The following is a 19782-nucleotide window of genomic DNA, read 5'->3' on the forward strand; positions in this document are numbered from 1 at the left end:
CTCCTTAAGTGTAATGAAAACGTATGAATTTTTTTCTAGAAATACACTATCCTGAGTGTTATTTGAAAATTCAAGCAGGCACTGATAATGTCCCAGAGCGACGTTTGCATATTTTCAAGCACTGTTCATTGCCACTTATATCATTTGACTCGACTGTTTTTAAGTATCATTTGTGATGCAAAAGACTGATTGTTGCAGGCTGCAAGCTATTGGTAGGCAGCAATCCTGGAGAACCTGCTTTTCATTCCTAATATTTAATACCAGGTTTGAAAATCCAGTCAGTCCAGGACAAGTGCGCTTTTCATTCCTGGAACCATTATGTGCTTACAAGCATGGATTGGAGAGGGGTTACCTTTGTTTCTATTCTTACTTCGATGCACATCACCAAGAAAACTCTACAATAGTGTAAAAATGCTTTTGCGGTTTCATTGGACTTAATTAGTTTTCAAACCTGGCGATTCAATTGCTTAACCAACAGATATTAATAAAATCTAGCTATCGGGACAGTAATATATTTGGTGAATGTTTTATTAATTCCATCTTGATATTATTCATACCACCTGGGGATTTATTATTTTTAATTTCTTTCAGGGTTTGTAATAGCTCTTCTTTTGATATCAAATCTACATTTGGATCATGCTCTACTGTAAATATATTATTTTGTTCATCTTCTATCAGTAGATCTTTGTAGTATCTTTTCCATTCTTATATTGGTATTATATTTAAATTTAGTTTATCCTTTTCATTTTTATTAAGCATACTCATCATTTTAAAAGCTATATTCTGATGTCCGTGTATATCTGTTTCCTTTTTCATTTACATATTTATCCCAGATTTGTCTTTTAATTTGCTAAATTCTGTTTGTACTATTGCACATTTCTTCTTGGATTGAATTTTATCTTGCTCTTTCTTGCTATTTAAAAACTTTGGGTAAGCTCCTTTCTTTATCATTAATGTAATCAGGTATAAATTTATTCCATATTCTTAATTTTTTCATGTTACAATTCTTTTTATGTTTTCCTAAAGCTTCATTTGCAGCACCAGTCAAAATATTTAAAATATTATCCCATTCTTTGTTCATATTTTTGCTTACGTCTGTTGTTTCTGTGTAATCTTATACTCTGTTGATACAGGTTTTTTTATACCTTGTTCTTTTAAGAGGTGACCTTTGAATATTTTCTTTGAAGGCCGTTTCTTTGATTTACATAGTGGATTTCATTTTATCAGTATATTAATCATTACTTATTAAAAGACAGTGATCAGATCTAATGTCTGCACATGTCGAGTGGGGCAGTTCTGTTGTCAACTAAAATAAAATCGATAATTAATCTTGTTTCTTTTTGTATCGAAAAAAGCTATTTGTAATTTTCAACTATTTATTTTATAGCTTGCAAAATCTATAAAGTTCTGAACGTTACTATTCACAGTTGGTTCACCATTAATTCCTTACACATTCCTGACTGGTTTTTGGTACATTACATTTCAAAAATATATTAAACTTCATCATGGAGTTACTATGCAGTGAATTATAACACAGCTCTTGACATGTTAAAATTTTGTCCGCAACAAATCCTTAGTTCATTATATTACTAATTTCATATTGAATAGCAGAAGGAAGCATTGTGCTTGGTGAGGCAAGAAGGAAAAAGCTAAGAATGTCACAACTTCTAAAGGAATGCCTTCAAGGTGCTAAACATTTAATGTTTATGCTTGTACAACACAGCAAGTAAATTTTATTGCATTGATTCCCCTCTTCTGCCTCATCCAGAAAAAAAATTCTTTAGCTTAGCTAAATTTCTTTATTTCTAATTGTCAGCTTATCGTATTGTATTGAATTTATTAACATTCCTTGGTATTGAATGTATACATTTGTCTTTAAGCAATATACCTTTTGGTGAGGCGGCACTTCACATTATTAGCATACAGTGCCATCTCCCCATTTTACACACCTCTCATACAAGTCAATTAGGACATTACTTTGTTTAAATTTCTTATTGCAATTCTTCCACTAGTCTTTTTTTGTCTGTCATCAATTCTTCCACTACTTTACTCCTAACTCATCATTATACCAAAAATACTATAACCCCCTCCTGTATGACACATTTCCCCTCACTCTACATGTCTAATTATTTGCACTTTTCACTACTCACTTTTCCACATTGCTACTTTTTAGATCTTAGTTTTCTTTTCTTACGATTTATTTCCCCTCCACACCATTTCCTTAAGTCATACTGTTTTTTCACCTTGTTTTCCCCTCTTCCTTCATCACTGCTCCCTGAACTATCTCCTACTTGCATTATTCTGCTTCTCGTCAGCCTCGATTTAGATCTTAGTTCCTTCACCCGCTTCGGAATTGCTCCCATCTGATGTACACTATTTCCATTCACTTGCATTGAGATCTTGTTCTGCTGAGCTTGTTGAATGCCAGTTCGCGTCACTCCTGTTTCTTCATCAGTTGATGTCACTGCCTGCTTTCTGGAAATCGTCACTGAGTTTGACATGCTTGCATTTTTCTCGCGTACACTCACCATACTTGTGTCACTAACCTCTCCTTTAGCTACGATATTCTTGATTTTTTCTTTCAACATTTTTCTGTTCCATTCCTTTTCTTCTGAGCCTACGATTGGTTCCTTTAATGTTACTAAGCACTCCTCTACACTAAAAACCAAATTATCTTAATTTTGTCCTTGATGAGTTTCGCGAATTGACCATTATTATGTGCTGCTTTAAGAAAAGGGATTAGAACTCTTCTTCTACTTCTCACTTCGTAGCTCCAGTCGTCATCTATTCTGATCGTTGTGTTCCCTAGCATTCTTCTATTCTTCATAATCCTCTCCTTCGTAACCACACTCTTAAATTTTACTAATATTGGCCTAGCTTGTTCTGAATTTTGTATTTGCTTTTTTCCTATTCTAAATGCTTCCTGTACTTGTCCATCGCTCACGTCTATACCAAAACACTCCCAACACACTCCTAATATCTTCTCATATGTATCGATACTCTGTTCTCTATCTTTTTCTTCTATACCGAAAAATAACAAGTTTTTTCTCCCCTTTTCCTCTTCAAATTGATCCCATTTGCTTTTCAAAATTTCGTTTTCCAGTTGAATTTCTTCCATCTTCTTCCTTAGCTCTGCCATGCTCTCCTTCATTTCCATTAGGTCTTGTTTCACTGTACTGTCCTCCATTTCACTATTGCGCACACTTATTCACCAGTTTAACATAGGTCAACGCCTCTACTACACGTTACTATCTCCTGACTTGCACAAAGCGAACAGACTTCCTCTGCAACTTGCTTAAGACTGATGATTCCATGGTATTATACATTGCTTCACAGCTAGAATATGGAACAAGTCAAAAAACTTAATACTATTATAAAGTCTTAATTTATAGTCACAGTCTAGATGAAATATATACAGACGAGGTTTACAGTATAATCTAATAGTACAACACAAAGTTTGAATATCAATTTCATGAAGCGTTATTGAATGTCATGAATTCACCTACAGAATAGAAGATGTGAGAAATTAGGTACTTTTTTAATTTGGCCCTAAATAATCTTGTTTTGAGTTTCATTTTCTTTATCGATATTTAAAAAATTTACTGCCATATAACACACTCCTTTTTGATAGCACGATAGACTTGCCGATGGAGCATGAAAGTAATTTTTTTGACGTGTATTTATGCTGTGAACTGTTGAATTAGTTACAAAGTTTTCATGATTACATACGAAGAAGATTATTAATGAAAAAATACACTAACAAGCCATGGGCATTATTTGTAGTTTTTTTAAAATAGTCCTACATGATTCCCTAACATTGGCACCTACTATTATTCTATTCTAATTACTCTTTTTTGTAATAGGAATATACTGTTACTATCTGTGGAATTTCTTCAGAATATTATTCCAAAACTCTTTACCGAGTGGAAGTATGCAAAGTATATTGTTTTTAAGGTATTGATATTTACTATCTTTTGCATAGATCTAATACCAAAACATGCTGAGTTTAGTTTGGGGGTAATTTATTTAATATGATTTTTCCAATTTAACACATCGATTTTTAAGCCAAGAAATTTGGTTTTGTTTCTAATAGGGATCTCTTGTTAATTATTGCTCTTGAAATTTACGAGGTTGAATTTGGACAGGATTTGAATTGAATTATGTTAGTTTTGTTACAATCTAATACTAATTTATTGACTGAGAACCAGTCACATATTTTGAAGAGAATTTCTTCTGTTGAAGATTGGAATGTGTTGGAGTTATGGCTGTAATTACTATACTTGTGTCATCTGCAAATAATATGGGATGACCTACATCTTTTATTAGGGGGGCAAGATCATTTATGAACACTAGAAAAAGTAAGGGACCTAATATTGAATCTGGAGGAATTCCATTATTAATAGTTCCCCATGTCGAAGTAGATTTCATAGTTGTATTGATTTCGACTTTCTGTTTCTTGTCTAAGAGATATGTTAATGTCCTTTTAGCCCATTGTTATTTCTTCTCCAGACCCTTTACATCTGGAGATTATTTTAGTTACATTTCTTTTAATACACCTTATTACTCGGACCTTATACATCCGATTTTTAATGATTGTTGTTATAAAACATTGCCACATATTTCTTGTAGCAGTGTTTGTTTTATATTTTATGATTGTCTCACATTATCTTGGGACTACTACGTGTTCGTTTTAATGTTATTTTATATCAGGAGTCACCTTGTCCGTCCAATATTAGTGTGTTTTAATGTGTCAAAGTTTTTAGTCAGTGTGAATTTTAGTTATACAATAATGTAATTTCACCACACAAAAAGAAAAACAATAGGCATGGGTGCAAATAGCCATTGATGCTGACGCGCCCTTCAAATTTGACTATCAATCAATCAGTCTAAGAGATATGAGTGAAACCATTGGTGTGCAACGACTTTAGTTCCATAATAATCTAATTTGTCTAGCAGCATTTTATGATTTATACAGTCAAATGCTTTGGATAATTATTATTAGTGTTACAGATCAGTGGAACAGAAAGTGAGACATTGTTACACCTGTTTAAAGAGTTTTGTCGAAAAAATGAAGTTCCTACATTTTAAACATTGAAAATACACTTTTTACTTCTACTGTAGACGATCCTCAGATGCAAAGAGAAACATTAATCTAAAGTAGAGCAAGAATAAGAAAAAAGGAAAGCAGTACTGAAAAATGTAGTGATAAAATTTGTATAACAAATATTTAATATTTCATAATAATGTTCAGGTACTTTTTTGATAACATGTGAACATGTTAATGTCGGTTCAAATTGTTTATTACACTAAGATTTAGATTCATTGAACTCTGAAACTGAATGCATTAAATCTAGCATTAATTATATTTTAGTAGTTTTTACACTGAATAGACTTTCAGATTGGCAACAAATTCATAGCGGAGTAAGACAAGTCTGTGGCCTATTCTCATTACTTTTCATTATATTATATGAACAGAATCATTAAAGATGAAAACAAGACGTGTCATGGTTCAATTTCCGTCAGTCAAAATTTACAGATTGATAGTCTACTCTTTGCTGATGATTTAGTCCTAATTGCATATAATAAAGACGACCTTCAATATTCAGTACTGGTACATAATCTACGGTAATTAAATATGATCAACGCCAAATTCGACATTGAAATCAATATTGAAAAAACAAAAATCATGGCATTTCGTAGGAAATACCTCATTACAAGCAAATTTTTCTTAAACAACAAATTAATAGAAAGAGTAAATGAGTATGTATCTTGGCTATAATTTAACATTTTTTGTGAAACAGATATAGCTTCTAAAATTTGCAAATACAGTAAAATCTCGTTAATCCGGACCCCAGTAAGCCAGACTTTGTTTAATCCAGACAAAAAAAGAAAGAAAAAGATGAGTTTGGAAATATTAAAAAAACCTTGTTTTAAGACTTACTTTTATACATTAGAACTATGGAATTACAATGTTACACCTATAGCATTAAAAATAAAGAAAATCCATCACATTTGCTTTAAAGTAATTATTAAACTATAAAAGCAAACAGTATTATAGAGAGTATTTAGGCCTATACCCTTCAAATACACCAAAATAAATGTGTTTTGTTGCTATAAATGGAGTTTTAATGCATTTTCTACTCTTCTTTTAGGTTATTTCAGTTAATCCAAACTTTCGTTAAACTGGTCAACTTATCCCCCCTCCCAGTTAGTCCGGATTAACGAGGTTTTACTGTACAATAAAATAATGAGAATCAACAAAATTATGAAGCCTTCCCTAATATAGCGACACTCCAGAATGCGTTTGCATAAAACCTTAGCCAGACCAGTACTATGTTACGGAAGTGAAGCACAGACAATGAGAAGTACTGATATTAGCAGAATAGAGCAACACTAGGATATACTCGTTTTGACCACAAAGGAAATGAGGAAATCATGCAATAACTCTAATTAGTCTCGCAGTTTATAAACAAGTACTAGCTGCAGTGGAAAAACCATGTCCAACGAATGAATCATAATAGACTTCCGAAAATTATGTTTGGACAGTCCAAAACAAAAAAGGTACTTATTTGGATGATGATGATGATGATGATGATGATGATACTCTAAATTTATAGTAGTTTTTCTCTCAAAACTACGGTTCCGATGAAGTAGCTGCATCAGGATAGGCATCTTTGGCCCCTGTATTTTGTTTACAAACATTAATTGCTTGGAAGAGCGCTCCCCACCCCCTAACTAAAACATCATTGAATGGATAATAGATCCCTCCTTAATGTTTGTAAGCAAAACGCACTGACTGAGAATGCCTATCCTGATACACCTACTTTATCCAAACCATACTCATAACATAGCATTCATATTGGAGGTGCACATATATTACGTGAAATATATGCCTTGAAACATACATGAAACTCTGAGAAAATTATTCGAGACGAGTATTCAGTCATTCAAGAGGGAGGAGGGGACTTGGAACACTTTAATGCAAGTTAGGATAATTATTCATTATTAGGTTTGGTATGTAAATAACCAAATTTTAAAACTGAATGAACCATTATTATTAAAAAAAATTAATCTTTGTAATGTGTATGACGGGTATGCATTTACATTTCTGTTAGCCTACTGACAATATACATATTAATTCCTTCAATACATTTTGAAAATGGACATTAACAACAGGTCCCTATTATGTACTGGGCAGTGAATTTGGACAAACACCATACGCATTTAAATATTATAAATACAGTAGAACCCCTATTATCCGTGGTAATGAAGGGAGTTGACTGAACAGTTAATCTAAAAAATCGGATAATCCATACCATAAAATATTTTCGTAAATTAAGTGAATAACACTGAACTTTCATCATTTTCTCTGTGGTGTTGGTTTAATACACTTGGTAATGAATTAGAAGTTTAATTTAGTTTTGGTTTTCAACAACGTGTTTTTAAGGTAAGAAAACTCCTTTTAATGGCTGTCAGCGGAAAGATAGGAATAATTAAGGTCTCATGTTGTAGATTGTAGATTTACATACTGTATACACTTTATCCTTGCTTTTTTATTAAATTGTGCACAGTTGTAACACCAGTCTCGTATTGAGATGCGAGATGATCCATAATTTCTCTTTTCCCATACCATTTAATTATTTTGCATTTTATTCAATACTTAGCACAACACGTTTTCTTTTGACACTCATGGAATACATTTTATACATAAGTTATAGAGTACGGCAACTCGAATAGTAGGCCAAAACTGTGTAAATGTAAATGCTTGTAATAAGACTCTCTAGAAAAAATACATATACTAATATAACATACAATATTATCTACTTCTTATGTTTCTATAGTGAAAAAAAAAGCAGACAGAGAGAGAAAGACAGTTGGATAATCTGCCAATCGGTTAGTAGGGTGACGGATAATCAGGGTTTTACTGTATAGGCCTATACTGTATGTTGAAATACTAACTCCCCTAATTGCTTCAATTTTTCAGGTTTTTTTGTAAAATTCTATATTCATCCATTCTGTTAAAAGTAATGTTTGTTCTACGTAATAGTGATAATGACTGTAGCAACTGAAACTGCACTCCTTTGTGGTGCATATTTATCACAGTAGGGTATGGTTCATGAAAAAATCACTCAACAAAAGTTGTTGTCGCTTGTCATTTATGTAGTAATGTGAGTGAGATATTGTATGTGTTGGAAATTTAAAAAAAATGGGAAGTATTATGAGACCATATTTTATGGAAGATGTTGAACACAATAGGCCGTGGGTTGAAGTTTAATATAAAGGTATATAAAGTGAAAGGAAACGAATATAATAGTAACATAAATTTTATTTTTTACAAAACTAAATGAACATATCAATGTTTACATGTTCCATGATAAATTACAAAAACTCTCAAACATCTTTCATACTTCACGTGCACTGTTTCTGGCATAGTACCATTCTACAATTTATTTGTACTTTTTCTTTCATTAAATATATTCTGTCTCACACACTCACATTATTTTTTTTTTATTATTTACGTGCTATTTTACAACCTGTGTTTTGCCATAGGCATATCACAAGATATTTACATTAGTGGTGACTACAATTTGATTGTTTAGAGTCTATTCTTGAAGTGTGCGGAAGATGTTGCTGATGAAGTTTGTGACAGCGACAGTGTTGATGTGGAACTTCAGTATCTGGGGCAGCGTTTGGGTTGTTAGAACACGAGGCCGGTCTCTTGAGTACAAGGAGCATTCTGTCAGAAGGTGTCTTGCTGTCTGAGGTGACTTTTCTGGGCAGTTACATAGGGGAGGTGGTGCCTTGTTGATCCTGTGAAGATATGTACGGAAACAACCGTGGTTGGTCAGGAATTGGGTGATAATGTAATTAGGCCATAGGGATATAGAGAGCCTGTGGTGGATAGAGGGGATGAACTGTTTGGTGTGATGTGCTACCTCGGAGTTGATGTAAGTTGCATTCCAAATGTTTATGTAGTAATTTTCCAGAAGTTGCTTAGCTCGAGACATAGGGATGAAGTTGTAGGCTATAGTACTTTTATAACTGGCAGCAATCTTTGCTAGGTAGTCGGCTCGTTCATTACCTCTGATTCCTGTATGTCCTCTGACCCAGTTTAATGAGATATGAATTGACTTCTTGAGAGTGATAATTTTCTTTCTAATGTAGACTGCTATTGGTTGTGTAGTTCTTTTGTTTGCGATGGCAAAGAGTGCTGCTTGCGAGTCTACATGTATTGCATATGAGATTTTATCTTTACTTTGCTGTTGAATCCAGTCTACTGCCATTTGGATTCCTAGAAGTTCTGCTTGGAATACCGAGCATTCGTTGTCCAGTCTACATGCCTCGGTGTAGATCTCCATTGAATTTTCTTCTGCGACCATGACTGCTCCGACATGTTTTTCAGTTTTTGACCCGTCCATGAAGATCTGTATATTGGTTGGGATGACTGTACCACTGTTGCCTGATGTTACGCTGTTGTCTTTCGGATGGATTCCTCCATATCTTGTTGGTAGTTCAGTCTTCTTGAGTTTGGGCAGAACTGCATTGGTGCGTAAGCCTCTTCTAACCGCCTTCATATCTTTATTCAGATGCAGGGCTTGCTCTATCGGCATAATCCCTGCTATTGCTTGCATTGCAACGTTGGACACAGTTTTGTAGGATTTGATCTTTCCAGCTGTGTTCTTCTGCGCAGTATGAACATGTTTGTTTATTGTTACAATATTTACTTGTGTGACCGTATCGGAGACATTTTAAACATCTGGTGATGATAGTGAAGTCCTCTACTCTGCACATGCTCCACTTTAATTTTATTCTCTGTAGGGCCAGCAGCTCTCTCCGTATATTAGGGCTGACTTGCATTACTAGATGTCTAGAGTCCTCAAACTTAGCCTTGGTGAACTTTATGTCTATTACTGGATTCTCTAAGTGTGTCAGGTTATTTTGCTGCAGTATTAAGTCTTTGACTTCGGCGTCGTCTATATGCCGTGGGACGAATTTTAGTAGAATAGCGGGGAGTTTTTTCTTGGGGCGTTCTATGGAGAGTGCATTTATTTTGGTTAGTTTCTTTTCCAAAGTGTCGCAGTCGGTGCTATTATTGCATTCTACGAATAAGGTATTGTTGCTTAGTTTCTTCATTTTATTTACTTCGACTTTCAGTGCTTTATGGTCTACAGTTTCTCTGATGAGTTGTTTCATATTGTCCGGATTCATTGTGGGTTCGGTCGGCTTGACACTTACATTATTAAACCAGTGATAAAAGGTAGACAGCGACTTCTGTTCAGTGTACTCAATTGTTCGGAGTTCGTTAAATGGGCACCTGATTTTCATATTTTTTTAGGGAAAGGAAAAAACAAACTTTTTACTACATAAAAGACGAATTTTGTTAAATCACATATTATTGAAATAGTAATTGTTTTCAACAAGTTTTAGTACTTTCCATCACATTCCTGTTTGTGTAGCATCTGGCGAACATGAGTTCAGTAAAGTGAAGTTGATCAAGAATCATTTGTGACTACATTTAGGTCAAGAAAAACTCAACAATATAATAATTGAGTGTGAACTGACTTCAAAGATCAGTTTCAGTGAGGTAATAGAAAAATTTGTGTATGTTTATGTGAGCTGATTCAAGTTGCCATCTGCTTTGAAATCTTAAATGTTACAGCTTAGATAGGCAATAACTGAAGTAACCTACTTCTCAAGAGCTTCTATAAATGTGATGTTTCAGTTCAGATACTTCTGTAAACAGTTAATTAGGCTAGGCTACACTACATTGACCTAGTTATACAGTAAACCCTTCCTAATCCGGCGATTCCTTGCACAGAGGGGTGCCAGATTACTGGGAGTGCTTAAAAATGTCATTAAATTTGATTTTATAATCCGTGTCAGTCACTCCACTTGCACTTCTAAATCAAAACTAGAACGTTCCACACATAGCTGACATGTGTATACAGTGAAACCTCAATAAGACATGCCCACTTCTTACGCTATCTCGTGTAATACACTTTTTATTTGTCCTGTCCCTGTACATTTCATATATAACGCCTTTATAAAATACCCATTTGTTGCACTCTAATTCTGCATAATACGCTATTTTTGTGGAATATTTTAGATGTAATTTTCAGCAATGTAACAGCAATGAAACATTTTGGCCATTGAACTCACTGATGCCGTTAACCTAAAAGTACTGGCATTCGACTCTTTATCTGCGCACTTAAACCTTCATACTGTACAATACCTCACACTCTTGTTACGCTCTCTTATTCGATTCTTTACCTGCACGCTTAAAGCCTACATACAGTTACAATATTCCACCCTCTTGCTAACTCTCCTTCTCAAACAACATTCCTCACTCGGCCGTAATAAAATTATGGAAATTTTGCTGGTCATTTTTTTGTTCTTTAGTGTATTGAAGTGTCTGTGAGTATGATTACAATGAGTGTTAAACGAAAGGCACTTTCTGTGTCGGAAAAATTGGAAATCTTACGAAAGTATGATGAAAACAATACTTTTAACCAGAAACAGCTCTCTGATTCATTAGGATTTCCATCATCGACATTAAGGACGATAATAAAAAATCGCGACTCAATCACTGCAGCTGCAATGTCAGGAGAATGTAAGCGCAGGAAAGTGAAGTGTGGTAAACATGAGGGCTTTGAGTACACGCACACGGCAAACAACTATAAATGACATATTTCGAAAGAATTAAGTACAGTACATATTGTAAATGTCTTTGACGTACAGTACTGTAATTACATAATGGAGTAATACTGTAATATCTTCCATGAATCATGTATTTAAATAAAATAAAATGCTAATAGATGCTGTATATAAGTCAAAATTAGTATACCCGCCTGATACACGGTTTACACGCGGTCCCTTGAACAGCATCTTATTGGGGTTTTACTGTATGTATGACTATATAAGTATATACGTGCATAACCATAAGTAATAAGTATAACACATGGCACGAGTGCAAATTTACCAGAACAATTCCTATATGAGCTGCAGAAGAATAAGCAATTAAAGACTTCAAATCAGTTTGACGTATACAAACTAAACTAACAATTACACCACCAAAATATTACAGTAGAAGTGATAGGAAATGCACTAGTAGGGGGCCAGATTAGTGAGAATCTAGTATATCTGCATATTAATTTTTCTTAAATATATTTTTAATACTGTTTTTTCACTTCTGTCTTTATTTTTAAAACTGGATATTATTTTTTACTCACCAGATGACTGTGTATAGATTGGAGGTTTTTTTTTTATTCCTCTTGTCCAAGTAATATTTCAATTTCAGTACATAACCAATATGGTTGCTAGACAATGTAATAGAACTTCTTTAATTTGTTGTCTTAATACTATATTTAAATTATAGAATTTCAATATTCATTAAAATATTGGCGAGGGGGGATCTTTTATGTCTCTGACATGTTCATGTTTCATGTTGATGTAGAAGTAGGTGGCTGATTTGAATGAGTTTCGTTAAAAAGTGTGCATACCTCTTGTGTACGTCTTCTGTCAGCAAATCCTATCATCATCAGAATCCCAGTTTCCTTATCTTATATTTCTTTCAAAATTTAAAAAATGTCTTGTTAATCGACTTGTATTCCTGTATCATCTGCACGTAACTATTACAATAAAATTAAGCTGTCAGATTTTCGTTGTGAATTTTATTAGCGTGTCAGGCATAAATTTTATTTCATGTGCTGCTTGCTTCTTCCAATTATATTAGCCATATGCCATTCATACATTGCTTTGTGACTTTGTGAAATGGGGACCATTCAGTCTTGTGACCGAAAAGATTGGGTATCCAAAACAGATGGTGAGTTCCAGTTAAATGTCAATAATGCTTGAGAAGACTTGTAGCACTGACAATACAACAACCCTATCACATCTGGTAGTTATGCAGTTGATAAGATGGCAACTCTGGCTAGCCATGCATGGCCTCTTGTGTAGTCGTAGCACCATAAAAGTAAGGATGTTAAAATCTTCCCAAAATTCAAAGATTGATGACTACTATCTTATCATTGAAAATGTGAAATATCTTTAGGGCGGTATTATAAACGCCATTTAAACCTTATGTTCAGTTTAAACTGAAGTTTTTCATTCTGGTTCGTATTATAAACCTTAACTACCAATTAATCTTGAGTTAACTTAACTTGATTGGCAGTTCTCTATCGTTTAAACTGCAGTTCAAGGCTCAACAGTGCAAGATGGCGGTTCCCGCAATACACATGGATATTGCAGAAATTTTCCAGCAACTTATGAATGACGATAAGTGAGTGCTCAATATTACTGAACGACCAAGGCGGCCAAGAATTTTTCGAAATAGAGTGCACCACTTTGAAATATACATAAATTAATATAAGTTTTGAAACAGATTGAGGCTTTCGAAACAGACAGTCCTAACCTTCAGAATTAGGCCTTATAGTCCTAACCTTGTTTCGAAAAATTGAAACTCGGATACCACATGCAACAGAAAAATGAGAAAGTGCAAAAATATGTTTTAGAGTTTGAATTTAAGGATTATTTGGAAAGATAAATTATTCCTTTTTTATCTTTGAAAACATTCTCTTAAATCTCTGCATCAGTTACTAGTTCTCCTGCGCTATTTTTCCTCTAATAGTAGGCATACTGAAAACTATACCGATAGAAGATTTCTAAGGTGTCCATAAATCTACCATAAACCTATTGTGCATTGTACTGTGTGTGTGGCAGACAGTCTCCTGGTGAGATTTACTATGGGCCTGATTTATAAACACAAATAATATTACCTAACTTTACTAGATTCATAAAAATAATTTTACTGTTTGACTGAATTCTGTTTCATAAATATTCTAGACAACACAAAAAATACGCACACTAATATTACTACTTCATTGCTCAGTTGATTCTGTATGGAGTTACTTCGCAGATGGTCATGCAAGGTTTAGTTTAGTTGCATTGTGTCTGGGAGTATAACGTTGGTAGCCAGCATAAGAAACTATTTGAGGTTAAGTCTGACAAGCATATTGAAGTACGCAGTATTGGTCCTCTTTAGGTTTTATTATGATACTCTCTCTGATATCGAAGAACAAAGATGTTTCTTAATAAAGATTCTCCACGAGCGTCAGCTATTTTAAATCAATAATATAATTAAACAATTGCGATCGTCTTTTCTTTTCTAGCAATAATACCAATCGTATTCCACTACTGTTAACTTAACCAAGGCTCTCTAATACGGCACGTTGAGTTAAACTCACAGTTAGGTTTAAATAATCTTCAGATTAACCATATTTATAAAACCGAGCCTTAGTCTAACTATAATAAAGTTAGGCGCATCTGATAGGTTCATATCTTTCATTATCAGAAGGTACTGTATGTTACATATTGTTGCTATGCCTCCAAAATCCGCTATGTGCATTTAAACATATTTTTCAGGAGAAAGAAAAAGAAATCACTTTTAATTACCTTAATTTTCAAAGCTACTTTCGGTATACTTTCATCATTTTTTACGTAATGATTGAAATTATATGGAAAGTATCTTTGAAAATGAAGGTAATGACGAAATTATACCGAAAGTAGCTTTGAAAATCAAGGGAATTAAAAGTGATAATACTTTTTTGTTTCTCCTGAAAGATCTGTTTATATGCACATAGTGGATTTTGAAGGTGCAGTGACCATATCTTTTCCTGCAGTGGAACAAGTGACTTCCACTTCTATGTAACCTCTATGCAGGGTGTGTAATGCATAAATGGCATAGCAGTGGCATTTTACTGATCGAATGATCATGTAATGAATAAAGTTTCTAATCTCTTGAAAGTTGTGCTTTAGATTTGAGATATGTCGTGGGTGACTAGCATTTCTCCAGTCTTACCAGATTTCTCTAACACGTGGTAGACTGTTTTGTTCATGTGTACTGAATCTCATGCTGATAAAGATGCACATGACTACGATTTATTTGTAGCTGTCTATTCGAGGTTAACGGTTCTTTCTAACTCCATGTGATGATGATGCTCAAGTCCATCGAACTGTTCGAACTGTTAACAATATTTAAAGAAGTGAAATTAACCACAACTATATTTTCTTCAACTGTGACCTTTACACTCTTCCTTCTCCCCATATCTTTCTCTCTTCACCCTTTGGCTTTTCCTTGAGACAGTGCACTCTTTAAGATTTTTGTAACTTGCCTTTATTCAATTGCATAGCAATAGAGAAATGTTTGAGATAAGATGGTCTTTGTGATATTGCTTGCAATAAAATAACTATATACAGTACGGTAATGTAAAAACACACCACAGTGTGAGGAAACTATGGACACTGAACAGGACACAATAATAGTCAGTTGGTCTGGTTGGCACAGTTGGTATAGTACTGGCCTTATATGCCTGAGGTTGCGAGTTCGATCCCGGGCCAGATCGATGATATTTAAGTGTGCTTAAATGCGACAGGCTCATGTCAGTAGATTTACTGGCATGTAAAAGAACTCCTGCAGGACAAAATTCTGGCACACTGGTTATGCTGATATAACCTCTTCAGTTACGAGTGTCGTTAAATAAAATATAACATTTAAAAAATAATAATAATAAATAATAATAATAATAATAATAATAATCGGGAGTTAAGTACAGTGGTTGGTTAGCTTGCCTAACTGTGAACTGGAAGATACCAAGTTCGATTCCTGGCTATACCTAAGAAATTTTTCAAGGCTACAGGTTTTTGAACATGGTCTATTCAGTAACCTCATGGTAGGAAAAATTGAAAAACCATGATGATGAGTGGCAAACTCCGATTAAAGAAAACTCTTAATATGTTGGACACTTGCAGGTTTGACCATGCAAGCATCTCCATCCCCTCTGGTAATTACGCAGTTGACTGCTAGATGGCAGTGCTCAGCTCTGGTCCCTAGTATAGCTGTAGCACAATGATTTTTAGTTTAAAAGTTAACCACCATGATGGCTCAGGGTTAGGACATTGGACTTATAAGTCAGGGGTCCAGATTCAAATCCCGATACACCATGAATTTATAACTTCTGTTGGGCAAGCCTGTGGTGCAAACAACACAGGGGTTCTGTCCAGGTTCTCCAGTTTTCATGCAACATCTTACAATTCTTCTCCATCATCATCCATCCTCTACAAGTGCAATGTTGATCACGACCTGTGGTGCACTTCGGAGTCTCTGCTGTGATGAACTAAGCGGTTTATGCTCCATGGTACTATTGACATCAATGAGCATGCTCGTAGAGTCGGGACACATAAAGCAAGTTAAAGGGTTCTGTCATTGGACAAAAAAAAATGTTTCAAAGGTTATAACTTACATATTGACATCAATATGAGTACAAAAACTTATACAAAAATATCGTTTTTAACACTTTAGCTACCATGACGTGAACCGTCATGTGCCCATGGTTATGGAGAGAGATTCAGTGACACTTTGAGCCAATATTGTGAGATAAAGAACTTCTAAGTGACCAATTTTAAATAATTAAAATTTGTAATATCTAGTTCTTGGACGCCTATAAAAATCAAGTAATATCATTTCTTTTGAGTCTGCAAGAAAAGGACTGAGAAAATATTTCACATTCTTGATTATTCTATTCTAGAATTCGTGTCAGTGAAATAACAGTAGTTCGAATACAAGGTCTATTTTATACCTAAGCTTCACTGAAACTGAAAGAAACAAAATTGCCAGTATATTGATTAAAATTTATTTTCTCAGTAGCAATTACCAGAAAATAGAATGCGCCTTTCTTAATATTTCTTTTATTATATTATTTTCAGAGCAGAACATTTACTTGATTTAATTACGGGTAACACGAAAAAAAAAATCCTACATTGAATTTTATGATTATATTTTAAAATACAAACATACATAAAGTTCTTTAGTACTTCACAAGAACATTAATAACACTAAATCTGATTTTTTCACATTAAAATAATTATCTACACATGTTTGTATAAAAAGAAACGTTACCAAATACAAAAACAGTAAAAATTGTATAAAAAGAAATGTTACGAAATACAAAAACAGTAAAAATTGTGACTTATTTCGAATTTATCTCGATTTTGCCAAACTAATATATTATGGTAACCCTACTCCTACTCCTTATGGAATAAAACACATAGAGACTGACTGACATTAAGTTAAAATAAGACAACGAAATAATGCGTATCTACAGTAATTCTCTTTTTGTCCGTGAACCCCCTCACCCTTCCTCTCCCCCTCGTGAATTGCCAGTCCACAAATCCTCTTTAAGTAGAATTCTTATGGGGCATACAAGCATGGGACATTTTGAACAACTCTACTACATACTTTTATCAGTAAAATTTATCTTTGCGAAACAATCTTACATGTAGCCTATATTATGCTGTTATATTCTGTAACTATCTAAATCTCTCCATAGACAACAGTACAAAATCACTACATTTACAACAGTACAAAATCACTACATTTAAGAGATAGAAATGAATTGTATTCTACTTCTTTTAATGTAACTTGTCATGAAAACGAAGATGATAAACTAATTGAATAAGTGAAACAGTTCAACATTCTTGAATGTGCTATCTTTTATGAAAGTGTTATTGACGTAGATATAAGACTCACCACATTACAACAACTAGAAGGAAGAATAAGAACACTGTATAAAAAAGTATGATTTGATATTAATTTTAATGTTTTATAAAGTGATTGCCATCCTAACACTGAACTACAGATCTTATGATAAAACAAAGCAAAAGTATTGAAGTACGAGTAACAAAGATTACATTTTTGAGAACTGTAACAGGATATAATAATATATATGGTATATGATTTCGTCACAGCACTTCTTTACATGTAATGGTGTACCTCACATTTCTGTATCTGGTGCCACCATTAACATATTACAGTAACACATTATTTGCAGTACACAAATACTCCCAATTACACTATGTACCTTTTTTAATACTTGTTCAGTCTCCTTCAGTATTTCTCCTACATTTCATTTGCTATTCTATTTTTGTTCATTAATCCTAATATATCCAATATTATATAAGTCTTTCAAACCCCCTTTTTCCTCTAACTACTATTCACTAAAATCTCAATTTCACTTTTTCTCTATAAATTATCATATTGAATTATTTGTCCTATTTGTTCTTTGCCCTTTTCTCCTATCTTTCTCTTATATTCATTTACTGTTCCAACGTTCAAAAGTTATTACTAATTTTATGCTGTCACTTGTTCACTTCTCTTAACCCTTTTTCACTATTTTCACTCTTTCCTATTTGCGCTCACTGTCACTATCTCACTATTCCACTTACACCTAATCCTTTCTCATTATTCTCACTACCGGTACCTATAAATACTTATATTTATCTCTACACATCACCTTATACAATTTCCCTCTCTCCTATACTTCTCAATCATTTACAATTTCACTTTACTTGCACTTTTTGATGACATCCCCACATTTTTTTAAACATATCAAATACTTCTGCTATCCTCAGCTGTCGCAGGTTCTGACCTTTATTTACTGTTCGTCTCTGCCTTATTTATAACAGGATATACTTTGAGGGATGACAAAAGAAATGAAGACTTGGAAGAAACTCAGTGTGTCGAATATAACTAAGGCATTACATGACTATATGAACAGATGCTATGATCATTGTGCACAGGATTGACAATGGTCGAATAGGCCCTAGCACATAATATAATGCATGGATATAAACCAAAAGGAAGAGAAGACGTTGGATGCCCTAAACAAGGAAGAATTGACCAGTTTTAAACAAATTTAATCTGATATAGAAACAGATCAGTTCTGTGGTCTAATTTCTGTAGTATATGATGATTCTACTACTGCTTTGAAATGTAAGGTAGAAAGGATCTGCATACTGGGGTTTTTCCAGGCACAGTCCATCTTTGTTGACTATCAGATGGGAATATTGCACATCACATAAACACAAAATGTTAGTATAAATAAAAAGAGAGCTATGAAGTCAGACGCAATTTTGGGTGGAATCAAGTAGCCTACTAATAAAAATATTTACAGACTTCGCAGTCCTAGTTAGCAGACCTGTCCTTTCTTTGAGGAAATAGATGAATGTAAGTTGAGCGGTGTTTTCATAAGTATGATATAGTATTTTTCTTCCCTTACTTGATGGCCTTGTCACATATCAAAACAGTCAATAAAATACATAACCGTATAGGTTATCAGTCAGTGTATAACATTAAAGCAATGAGATGCCAAAGTGCAAGGCTCTGAGGTTTATCATCCTGTATGATATTAGTGCATGACTTCGATTTTGCTAAATAGGTGGGATTTTCCTTTCTGTTTTAAATATCTGCTCTCAGTGCTCAAGAATGTGAACTTAGAAATCTCCAAATGTATTTACTTTTTTCTGATTCAGAATTTATTCAAATAAGGAATTCTACAGGGAACATCTTTCAACTGTCCTGGAGAGTTGGAATTTCCCAGTCGTGGCCACAGAGTGACTGTCTCCCGCTATGCATGCACCTGCTGTTTGCCTGGCAGGCAAGCAATGTACAACTATTTGTGCTTACCCAGCTCATATTTTATGCTCAAAATATCCCCTGTTGACTGCTACACATTGCTGACACCTTCTTATAAAATTATTATTAACTTTCACAAGTTCAGTAGCACTGATTGACTCCATTTCAGCTCTTATGTAGTCTTTTACGATCATTTATTGAACCTGTTTCTTCGAATTTTTTAGCTAGGTTTTTTTTATTGTTTTTACACAAGGTATGGGTCTGTTTTGAAATTTCTGTCGGAACTTACGTCGCATTTTCACGCTATTTTCTGT

The 19782-nt window shown here is 33.9% G+C and overlaps 2 protein-coding genes across 3 annotated transcripts in view; one reads left to right on the forward strand and one right to left on the reverse strand.

Moving 5' to 3' along the window:
* The window catches only part of crc (bZIP transcription factor crc), a 68699-nt gene that overhangs the window by 26473 nt on the left and 22444 nt on the right, over positions 1–19782 (forward strand). The gene's annotated exons all lie outside the window — the stretch shown is intronic.
* Positions 9144–10525, reverse strand: LOC138713370 (uncharacterized). The gene has a single exon (XM_069845427.1). It carries the CDS (start codon positions 10324–10326, stop codon positions 9580–9582), a length of 747 nt encoding a protein of 248 aa, XP_069701528.1. The 5' UTR covers positions 10327–10525; the 3' UTR covers positions 9144–9579.

This window comes from Periplaneta americana, chromosome 14, assembly GCF_040183065.1.
Source record: "Periplaneta americana isolate PAMFEO1 chromosome 14, P.americana_PAMFEO1_priV1, whole genome shotgun sequence".
Lineage (NCBI taxonomy): Eukaryota > Metazoa > Arthropoda > Insecta > Blattodea > Blattidae > Periplaneta > Periplaneta americana.

Bases quoted from the DNA above. Each gene is read 5' to 3' on its own strand.
- LOC138713370 (XM_069845427.1), bottom strand. From the start codon at position 10,326: ATGAAAATCAGGTGCCCATTTAACGAACTCCGAACAATTGAGTACACT.